This window comes from Quercus robur, chromosome 11 (assembly GCF_932294415.1).
Source record: "Quercus robur chromosome 11, dhQueRobu3.1, whole genome shotgun sequence".
NCBI classification, from domain to species: Eukaryota; Viridiplantae; Streptophyta; class Magnoliopsida; order Fagales; family Fagaceae; genus Quercus; species Quercus robur.
Window position 1 is genome coordinate 23386182 of NC_065544.1, and position 11214 is coordinate 23397395.

General features: G+C 34.9%; 1 protein-coding gene across 1 annotated transcript; it reads left to right on the forward strand.

Annotated features, from left to right (window-relative positions):
- Positions 1 to 2014: 2014 nt before the first annotated feature.
- On the forward strand, positions 2015 to 10649 carry LOC126704858 (zinc finger BED domain-containing protein RICESLEEPER 1-like). The gene is made up of 5 exons (XM_050403851.1): positions 2015 to 2351; positions 7224 to 7316; positions 7530 to 7602; positions 8357 to 8363; positions 8466 to 10649. Exons 1-5 carry the CDS (start codon positions 2015 to 2017, stop codon positions 10647 to 10649), a joined length of 2694 nt encoding a protein of 897 aa, XP_050259808.1.
- Positions 10650 to 11214: the final 565 nt, after the last annotated feature.

Consider the following 11214-nt stretch of genomic DNA (forward strand, 5'->3'; position numbering starts at 1 on the left):
CTGTCGAGCTATCTATCGAGCTTTAAAACACAGCACTTCTTCTCTTGATTCTTGAACAGATTTGCATGACTTCAATACTTGGACTTGAACTCTTATTCCTTAAAGTATTAAACACATTCTAGATCTACCCAATTACAAGTAAAGTGTGTTTTGTCAAAAGATTAACCAATTCTAAATGACATATGTTCTTAACATGATCCACATATGTCCTAACGGGAAGAAAACAATTAATTTGCCCAATAAAAGAAAAAGAGGAAGGAAGCCTTAACTGTGTGGAAGAAGAGAAGTATATTTTTCACCTTACCTTATTGGGAGCACCATGTGTTGCGTCACAATCTTGACGTGATGCATATTGAAAAGAATGTAGTCGATAATATAATCAGCACATTGTTGAACTTAGATGGCAAGACAAAGGATAACTTGAAGGCACGTCAAGACTTAAAGGATATGGGTATAAAAAGTGAACTTCACTTGGAAAAAGTTGGGAATGATCAAACACGTATGCCACATGCCTGCTACCATATGAATGCTAGTGAAAAGAATGGTTTTCTGCAAGTTTTGAAGGATGTAAAAATGCCATATGGATACTCTTCAAACATCTCACGTTGCATTAAACTCAAAGAACGTAAGATTAGTGGGATAAAGAGCCATGATAATCACATCTTAATGCAACAACTTTTTCCGATAGCAATACACGAATCTTTGCCCCCTGAAATGAGTAGGCATTTAATTGACTTATCTTATTTCTTTAGGGAGATATGTTCCAAAGTACTAAATATGGAGGAACTTGGGACTCTTGAGAAGAGAATTGCATTGACATTGTGTGAATTGGAAAGGATATTCCCTCCCTCTTTCTTTACAGTGATGGTACATCTAGTCGTGCATTTAACTAGCGAAGCCAAAGTTAGTGGCCCAATTCATTATCGTTGGATGTATCCCATAGAGAGATAACACATATGGTAACTTGGTCTATTTAGTTTTGTTTAACTTATCAATTTCCTATTGTTGATCTTGGGTTTTCCAATAGGTACTTGTCAAGACTTAAGTCTTACGTGCATAATAAAACTTATCTAGAAGGCTCAATTGCAAAAGGGTATATAGCAGAGGAATGTTTAGCATTCTACTCACGCTATTTTAAATTTGTTGAAACTGCATTCAATTGGCCTGTAAGGAATGTCGAGGAATCCATGGGTGCGATGGTGAGCATTACATTAGATTCAAATTCATGGATCCAAGCACATTGTTATGTGCTATTCAATTGTGAAGAAATCACCCCATTTCACAAGTAAGTAATATGTCATTGCATATCCTTTCATGACATTCAAATACAATATTCTAACTTAACACTAACACGTTTGTCTACATAGGGTACACATAGCGGAGATCAAGGTTGATTTCCCTTTTCATGTAACTGATGATGTTTTTCAAAAGCAGCACATGGAGAAATTCTGCAGCTGGTTAAGGAACTATATAAGTAAAGCATATATATAAAACTTTATTATCTATATATAAAACTTGGTTGTAACATTTTAGATAGCATACTTATAATAAACGTCATTGTCTATAATAGGTGATGTCAATGGATGCATTTGAGAAAAAGAAACTCTCTGATAAAGTCATATAGCTTGCTCGATATCCAGATAATGAAGCAAAACAGTTCAAGCATTATGTTATAAATGGTTTGAAGTTTTACACCTAAGATTCTGAGGCAACTAGGAAAACTCAAAACAGTGGAGTTTGTGTTGTTACTGAAGGTGGTGCTACTTATTATGGTGTACTAATCGATATTATTGAGTTGAACTACTCTAACGAGTATTGATATGTACTATTCAAATGTCAATGGGTTGACGTTATTAGTGGGAGAGGATGCAAAAAAGATGAGTTTGGATTTCCCCTTGTCAATGTTTCACGATTGATACACATGGGTGATCGATTAATTGACGAGCCTTAAGTATTAGCATCTCAAGCTTTACAAGTGTTTTATGTGGAAGGTGTGAGACATAAAAATCGGGCGATGGTGGTCAAAACAAAACCTAGGGAGGTGTTTGATATTGGTTTTAATGCTTCATATGATAATGATGATGATGATGATGAAGTGGGTACCTATCTTGAGAATGTCCCTTATAATATAACTATTCATGATACATGTGATGATGCAAATGACAGCCATGCTTGGGCTCAAGTTAATGAAGAAGGAACCATTTATGATACACCGTTGATCATTGAGAATGAATTGCTTGAACAAGACTTTATCGATGATGAAGAGCTTAATGATGATGTTTATGAGTCTAATGATGATGAGTCCAGTGATGATGACTCCAATGATGATGAGTCTAGTGATGATGAGTGTAGTTAATACTTTTGTTATCACTCATTATATTTTTTCCTTAATGATTAGAGTTTCAAAACCTCTCTCTGGTTAGTTTCTTCTCCTTAAAATTATATGTCAATGTTTGTGTGTTTTTTCTTAAAGAATTGCTAAGATTTAGCTTTCAAAAAGATTGCAATTACTAACTTATTATCAAAACTTCAGGTTGGAGTGGGCATCTAGTATGTGGGAAATGTTATCATTTTATAATAAAGTCATGCATGTGCTGTAGAGATGTCTTGCATTTGTCAGAATCCAAGTGAGGACCATAACTTTTTCTCCTCTATTTGCCTTTTTTTTTTTTTTTTTTTTTTGCATAATTGAAATGTGTAGTAGCTCTTATGTGGGTGTCAGTATGCTATAATCTAGCTTAAGTTTGTTTATAGAAACTTAAGTTTGTTTGCAAGATTTAGTTGCAAGATTTAGTTGTGCATATGTATATAGAAACATCTATTAGGCATATAGCTTGTCATTGATGCTTATTTCTTAGAACTGAAATTTGGTTTTTTTTACTATTATGTATATAGAAACATCTATTAGGCATATAGCTTGTCATTGCTGTTATAATTTTTTTTTTTGCTGTTGAGCCAACATGTTCAAGCTTTATGTTTCTTTTCCCTTTTAATTACTAAGCTTTTATTTGGACTATGTAGTTCTGCCAAAGGGTATAATTTTGATTTTCTTTTTGGTTGATGGTTTTAGATGCTCGTTGGAGATGTGACAATTACAAAAGATGGTGCTACAACACTGAAAAGTTGCTATAATTTTTTTATGGTTTTTTGTGTACAGAGAACTACATTTGAACAACCGCATTTTTTGGAAATGTTGAAGGATTTGTTTAAATACTTTGAAACTATTGATTGTGGTATTAGCTTGGAACTTTGATGATGGTTATAGACAATGTTATATATTTGACAATATATTTCTTTGTTAATATAATGTTAGTTTGGAGACATTTGTGGTGTTATCTAGTTACATTTGTGGTATTGTCTTAGTGGAGCTAAAATTATTACAGGTTATTTGTAATAGAAATGTGGTTTTAGAACCCAAGAGGAAAAAAAAAATTAACCTATAGCAACAGGCAAAAACCGCCACTGAAAGATTAAAATTATAAAATAATTGAAGACCTATAGCAGTGTTTATAGCTTGCTACTAAAGCCTCACACATATAGCAGCGAGCATAACCACTGCTAAAAGATGCATAGAGTCTGCTGTTTAATAAGCCTTATAGCAGCACTTATTGCCCGCTGCTAAAAGGTCACTTGACCTGAATGGTAACCTCATATGGCGATGGTTTTCAGCCCACCGCAATAGACCAAAAGCGCCGCTAAATGGCTGATCTATTGCAGCACTTTTTGTTACCGCCGCAATAGATCTATAGCAACACCGCAACAGTGGCAAGTAGAACCACCGCAATAGCACCCGCCACTAAAGGTCAAATGGACCTTCAGCGGCAGTTTTGGCCCACCATAATAGTACAGTTTTTTTGTAGTGACAATAATATTTTTTTAACCCAAAACTTTGTAATAATTTGTTGTGATTTAACACAGTTGTATTTTTTATTAGTAATTTTCTTTACATGATGGACATGTATCCCACTAACTTCCTTTTGTTTTTATTTTTTTATTTTTTCTTCACTTTTTTCTCAGGCACCCACATTTCTTTCCCAGTCCCATCAAATATATTTTCTTTTCCTCCACTCACCATCTTGTCTCTTCTTCAGCTCTTCTTCTTCACCTAAAACTAAAAGATAGTTGACAAGAAGAAAGAGATATATTACACACAAAATGAGAGAAGAAGAAGCCACAGCAATAAAGGAAGAAGCTTGTGGTAGAAGAAGAAGAAGCCTGCAACAACAGTGGGTTTATGAGTTTATGTTGGAATTGAAAATTGCACATTTGATTTAGAATTTTGCAATCTAATTGGTAGGTTAGAATTTGGAGGAAAGGAAAAGAAAGAAGAATTTGAGGAAGAGAAGAGAGAAACCTGAGAGAGAAGAGAGATTGAGAGCTGCAACAGTAATAAAATAGAAAAAGGAAAAGAAATTATTTAAATATTCTTCATCAGTGTGAATGCATAATTTTTTTTTTTTTTTTTTTTTACTACAGTGCACAGCCAAAGATGGTTGTGAACTGTAGCTGAGAAGCTAAAATATATACATTTAGCTCCATCAATGTGCTCCCATTTTTGTAGTTGGTGGTGCTAAAAATAGCAATTTAGCTTTTAGCACCACCAATACTAAAGCTCTAATGCACAGCTGGTTTTCAGCTTGTTTTCAATGAAATTCTTGATTATCCAAAAAAAATATAAAAAATAAAATAAAATAAAAAAGTCAAGAATGTAACCTGAAATTTGCACTGAAGGGAGAGGCAAATTGAAAGTGGAAGATAGATTGAGAAATAATAATAATAATAATAATAATAATAATAATAACAACTACAACAAGAGGAAAATATCGAAGAAAAATAATAGTAACAACAACAACACTGACCACATACACAGGTGACATTTTTGGTGAGAAGCTGAAGTGCTTACCAATTGATTGAATGCCGAAAAACATCAAAATGAAGGCATAAGCTCAATTGGAGAGAGACTGCAGGTGGGTTCATGCAATTTTGGGTTGAGAATAAGCTGAACATTTGAGATTTTTAATGCCATCACTTTAGAGCTAGGCTTCACAGAGAGTGACTTAGGGGGAGATACATTGTGCAAGGATGGACTCAGGATTTCTAGTTAGGAGGGGGCCAGAGTATAAGTAAAAAAAATCATGAAATTTCAAATAAGCATCTATTTAGTATTAACAAACTATTAATAAAGATAAATACACAAAATCATTATTTCATAATACATTATAATGTAATCATCTACTGACAAAGACAAAGACACAATACACCATTGTTTCTTACTACATTAGAGCATCTGTATCAGCTTATGCAAAAAACTCTGTTTATTTTAGCATAATAACCTACTTTTTTTTTATATACTCACTTTTCAAAATACCTCACATCAAATTATTTATTTTGCACCACATTTCATTAGAATACTATTTACTAAATAATTTCTAAAACATTCATTTGCATAACAACAGGTAATTGTGTAAATTTTCCCAATTGACCCAAAATACGCTCATATCAGTGTATATATCATTGTACAAAAAATCTGTATGCTATAGTAATTGTGTAAATCTGTAAAAAGAATACATTTGTGCTACAATAATTGTGTAAATTTACACAGTCACTGTAGCACAAATGTATTTTTGCACAATGATATACATAGACTAATATGTGTGTATTTTGGAGTTGATTGGACAAATTTGGGGTTTTATGTTATTTCATAATTGATGTAAATGCTATGACAATAAAATCAATGTAAAATTGTAAGGGAAGGGGCCCAAAATTTTTAAAAGAGGGGGCCCAAATATAAAATTGTAAAAAATATACCACTCTCTCTCTCTCTCTCTCTCTCTCTCTCTCTCTCTCTCTCTCTCTCTCTCATATATATATATATATATATATATACATATATATGTGTGTGTGTGTGTGTGTGTGTGGGTATAATTTTTTTTTCTCTCTCTTAAGACTAGGGGGTTGGGCTCCCACCTAGTTCCATCCCTAGATTACAAGTAGAGACATAAGATGATGCCACTTTTGAAACCTATTATTAGATGCAAAAACACTAATGAGCATGTGCATATCAAGCCGGAGGGGAATGTCGTTGCTCATCAAATAGCAAATATGCCTAGGGCTAGGGGTGTCCAAAGACCCGCATCAACCAACCCGCCCGCCCGAAACCGCCCGAACCGAAGGTCCACGGGCGGCTCCGAATCCAGCTACGGTCGGTCACGGATTGGGAAGAAAACAACCCGAATAGGTCGGTTCGGATCCAGGTTTCAAAATATTTCACCCGGAAAACCCGAACCGACCGAATATTTATAATAAAAAAAAAAAAGTAGATTTGACATTTCATTTCAGTGATTCAGTCTTCAGTCTCCAGAACAAGACAGCCCATGCCTTGCCCAGCCCGAGACTCAAAGCTCACACCTTCCCAACATAAACATCAGCCGTTCATCACAAAATAAAATTTAAAATGAATGGTCTTGATGAGAGTAAGACAGACCATGATATGACCGGTTCAGTGGCATAATAATATATTTTAAACCAACGGCTATAATCTAAGATGAAAAGGAAATCTAACGGTGAGAATTAAATGGGAAGATCTGATATCTCTCAACTAGTCTCAAGAGTCTCTTCAGCCTCCACTCTTCTCTTCAGTTTTCGCTTCAGAGACAGACACCCCTAATGGACATGGCTTCCCTTTCACGCCTCCTCCTTCCCTTTTCACTCTTCCTCATCTCTTCAGTCTTCATTTCTTCAGTCTCAGACTCTCGGGTCTTTACTTGCTCTCTCAAACTCTCTCAAACTCTCACAATCTCACACTCTATAAAGTCTAAACCGTTTCCCCAAATCCAAAGTTCCAAACTACTGTTTCTCCAAAATCCAAATCCAGATTCTAAAGAACAAACCCTAGCCGCCTCCAATGCCGTTACCCAGTCCCCTCTCCGCCTCCAACGCCTAGCGCCACCGCCGCTGCCACTCCTCTTTCCATAGCTACCGCCGGAGTCATCTCGTGTACTCTTCACTGAGTCAATAAGGTAATTTTTCTTTGTTTCTCATCTTTCTTTTATGTTAATCTCGTTGGTTTCATTTGTGATGGAAGTCAAATGTTCAAATCAAATAAACCCAAAGATTCATACTATGAAACCCTAACTAAAAAAAACTTAGAAACCCTAACTACTTAACTTTTGTTCTGTGTTCTTTTCTTTAATCAATTTTGATCCTGTTTTAATTTTATACAGGATTGAAAGCTAACTCCCAAGTATCATTATCTGCCCTCAAGTATGAGCTTGCCATACACCCACGGTTTCCTCATCCCGTGTACTCTTCACTAAGTCAGTAAGGTAATTTTTCTTTGTTTCTCATCTTTCTTTTATGTTAATCTCGTTGGTTTCATTTGTGATGGAAATCAAATGTTCAAATCAAATCAACCCAAAGATTCATACTATGAAACCCTAACTAAAAAAAACTTAGAAACCCTAACTATTTAACTTTTGTTCTGTGTTCTTTTCTTTAATCAATTTTGATCCTGTTTTAATTTTATACAGGATTGAAAGCTGATTCCAAGTATCATTATCTGCCCTCAAGTTTAAAACCCATACACCCACGGTTTTCTTCAAGGTATGGTTTTTGCATTCCTTTGTATTTAGTTAAAAAAAAAAAAAAAAATGTAGTGACTGACTGACTGGTGATTGTTCATTTGTTTGATATTTCTTTTTACAAAAGGGGCAGAGTAATTTAAATGATAAATAGAATGTTGAAAGGGAAACTATTGAATGTAACTCATTAGAGTTGTTTTTAAAGTTTTAGAACATTTACCTTGCTTTGTATGAGAAGATTGTTATGATGTGATTAGTAGAATGTTGAAAGGGAAACTACTGATTTAGTTCATGAGAGTTGCATTAATGTGGCTTGCAGATGCTTTTGTTTTTGTTTTTCTATTAGTTTGTAGCTTTGTATGTTCTGTATTGCCCAAATTAGACAAGGTTTATTTCACATTTTGGTCATAGCATCTTATGGAAGTTTTAGTCTACCTTGCTTTGTTTTTAACTCATTTAACACCTAGAAGTTGATTATATGAGAAGATTGTTATGATGTGAACAAAGTTGATTTAAAATTTTGGTTATAGCATCTTATAGAAGTTTTAGTTTGCTTTGTTTTGTTTTTAACACATTTAACACAAGTTTTAGAACATTTACCTTGCTTTGTATGAGAAGATTGTTATGATGTGATTAGTATGATCATGCAATTTGTCACTGCTAAGAAGAGATCTATGATCTTGCATGTCCCTAATTAATTTACTTCATTGAGTTATCTGTGATCTTTCTTTCTAATAATCTCTTTTGATTATGTTTATTAAAATGTTTGCTTCTAGGATACTGGTTTTCCTTTTTGGTGTGTGTGCTTATTATTTATTATTATTATTAAAGCTATTAATTATACTTGTTACTCTAGTTTGCTAATATGTATTTTTGTTTTTTTAGGTCATGGAAACCAACACTAATGAACCCTTTGTCCAAACACCAGCTGCTACAGAAGATGATATTCCCACCCAAGTTGAGGATTCTGCTGCTACCCAAGCTGCTTCCCAAGCTGAAGCAGCTGCTGCTTCTGAGTTGCCCCCAGTTCCACCATGCCAAGTGAGTATGACAGCTCCTGTTAGTGGTAGTTGTAGTGGTAGGAAAAAGTCTGTTGTTTGGGGTCACTTTGAAAAAGTAAAGATAGGTGAGGGTGATACTAGTAAGACTAAGGCTATCTGTAATTATTGTCAAAAATCTTATAATGCTGATAGTAAGAGTTGTGGTACCAGTAATTTGTTAGCTCATGTGCCAATATGTCCCAAGAACCCTAATAGAGAAGATGTAGTTAAAGGGCAGAAAACATTAGCTTTTGTACCCAAAAAGGATGGAGAAGACGGATTGCACCTTGTGTCAACATCCTTTTCTGTTGAGGCTTGTAGAAAGGCATTGGCTGAAATGGTTATAATTGATGAGTTGCCTTTTAGGTATGTCGAGGGGTATGGGTTTAAGAAATTTGTTAGAACCTTGCAACCTAAGCTTAGATTAAAGGATATCCCATCTCGTCAAACTGTGGCTAGGGATGTGATTGGCATTTATAATAGTGAGAGAGAGAAGCTAAGGAAATCCTTGAAGGGTTGTAGGGTGTGTCTCACTACGGACACATGGACTTCTATTCAAAATTTAAATTATATGTGTCTGACTTGTCACTTTATTGATGATGCTTGGAAATTGCATAAGAGAATTCTAAATTTTTGTCAAGTTGAAGACCACAAGGGGGAGACTATAGGTAGAAAGATTGAGATGTCGTTGCGTGAGTGGGGTATTGATGGGATATTTACCTTGACAGTAGATAATGCTAGCTCAAATTTAACAACAATTAAATTTCTGCAATGGGTGACTAAAGATTGGAATGGGGCAGTTTTAGGAAATGAGTACATGCACATGAGGTGTTGTGCCCATATCCTAAATCTCATTGTGGGGGAGGGTTTAAAAGAGATAGATGCATCTGTTGCTAAGGTGCGTGAAGCTGTGAGGTATGTGAAGTCCTCACCCAATAGAAGTCAAACTTTTAAGAGTTTTATGGAGAGGTTAGGTATGGAGTCCAAGAGTCTTCTCAGTCTAGATGTACCTACTAGGTGGAACACGACCTATATCATGTTAGAAACTGCTGAAAAATTTGAGAAAGTGTTTCTCCGAATGGATTTTGAAGATGATGGTTATTCGTCGTACTTTAGGACCAAGGAAGATAGTGGTGGTTTGGGGTCTCCATGTATGATTGATTTCCAAAATTGTAGGGTGTTTGTGACTTTCTTAAGGCTGTTTTATAATGCAACAAAGAAATTTTCTGGTTCATTGTATGTTACTTCAAATGCCTTCTATGATGAGATCTTTGTTATTCAGGAGAGTATTTCCAATTTAGTTAAATCCCAAAACACTCTCTTGAAAAGCACAGCCACAAACATGCAAACTAATTTTGAGAAGTATTGGGGGGAAGGGGAGAAAATTAATCCTCTTTTCTATGTGGCTGTGGTCTTTGATCCACGAAAAAAATTGAGGTTTTTGAAGTTTTCATTTTCTGAAATTTATGGGAATGCAGTTGCTGAAGTGATGGTTGATAAGGTGAAAGACCTTTTGTTTAAGTTGTATAATTTTTACAATTGTATTCATTCACCAAATGTGCAAGATCAAAGTGGGAGTGAGAGGACAGAATTGGAAACTGATGCTAGTGATCCATATGTTATGGTTCACTCGCGATATGAGCGTTTTTTGCAAGTTGAGCAATCTGTAGGTTGTAGTAATGAGCTTGAGAGGTATTTGGCTGAAAACTGTGATGGTAGAAAGGATGCAAATTTTGAGATATTGGAGTGGTGGAGGGACAATTGTAATAGGTACCAAGTGTTGTCTAAAGTAGTTAAGGATGTGCTGGCTGTGCCAGTTTCCACTGTTGCATCTGAGTCAGCATTTAGCACTGGAGGTCGAATTGTTGATCCATTTCGAAGTGCATTATCTCCTCTCATGGTTCAAAACCTTGTATGTTCACAAAATTGGCTTCAAGCCACAGTTCCAATTTCTCATCGCCAATCAAGGGATGATGTTGAGGCATTGGAGGAGGAGTTACTTGACTTAGGTAATATGCTTAAATTCTGAAACTTAGTGTATTAATTTTATTGAACGTCTCATGTATTCAAGCAAAATTTAATCTATTGTGTTTATTTCCTATTATTTTCTAGTTTTAAATCAACAACCAGCAAATACAAGCTCAAGCAAGGGTTCCACTTCAGGCAAACGACCCTTGATTAGCATTGATGATTAATCAGTGACTTGGTATGATTCTGCCTTTATAGCCCCTTACTATTATATACTTGTTTTCCTTACTAGTTGGTCTTGTACTTGGTACTAATGTATTATTTGTTGAATATTTTTTTGTCTATTGTAGGAGGATGGTAATTTATTTTGTAAAGAAGGCAGCATTTTGGAAATATTTTGGAAGCTTTTTGGACATAAAGCTTTTTGGACATATTGCTTTTCTAACTTGTAACAATACTCAACTGTCAATACTTATAGAAAAGAAATCTTAGTTCATAGGTTTTCTTTTCTATTAGTTATAGACTTATAAACTATAGAGTAGTCATTCAATGCTTTGGAAAAGCTATTTTTTGAAAATACCTATGGTATTTGATTGTTGTAATTAATTATATAGCTTGGAACTTTG

What these genes read in the sequence shown, in the direction of transcription:
- LOC126704858 (XM_050403851.1), top strand. Translation starts at nt 2,015, where the DNA reads ATGGTGGTCAAAACAAAACCTAGGGAGGTGTTTGATATTGGTTTTAAT. An exon ending in GTCTAGTGATGATGAGTGTA is followed by an intron (nt 2,352 to 7,223) that starts GTTAATACTTTT and finishes AATTTTATACAG; the next exon opens with GATTGAAAGCTAACTCCCAA. An exon ending in TCCCGTGTACTCTTCACTAA is followed by an intron (nt 7,317 to 7,529) that starts GTCAGTAAGGTA and finishes AATTTTATACAG; the next exon opens with GATTGAAAGCTGATTCCAAG.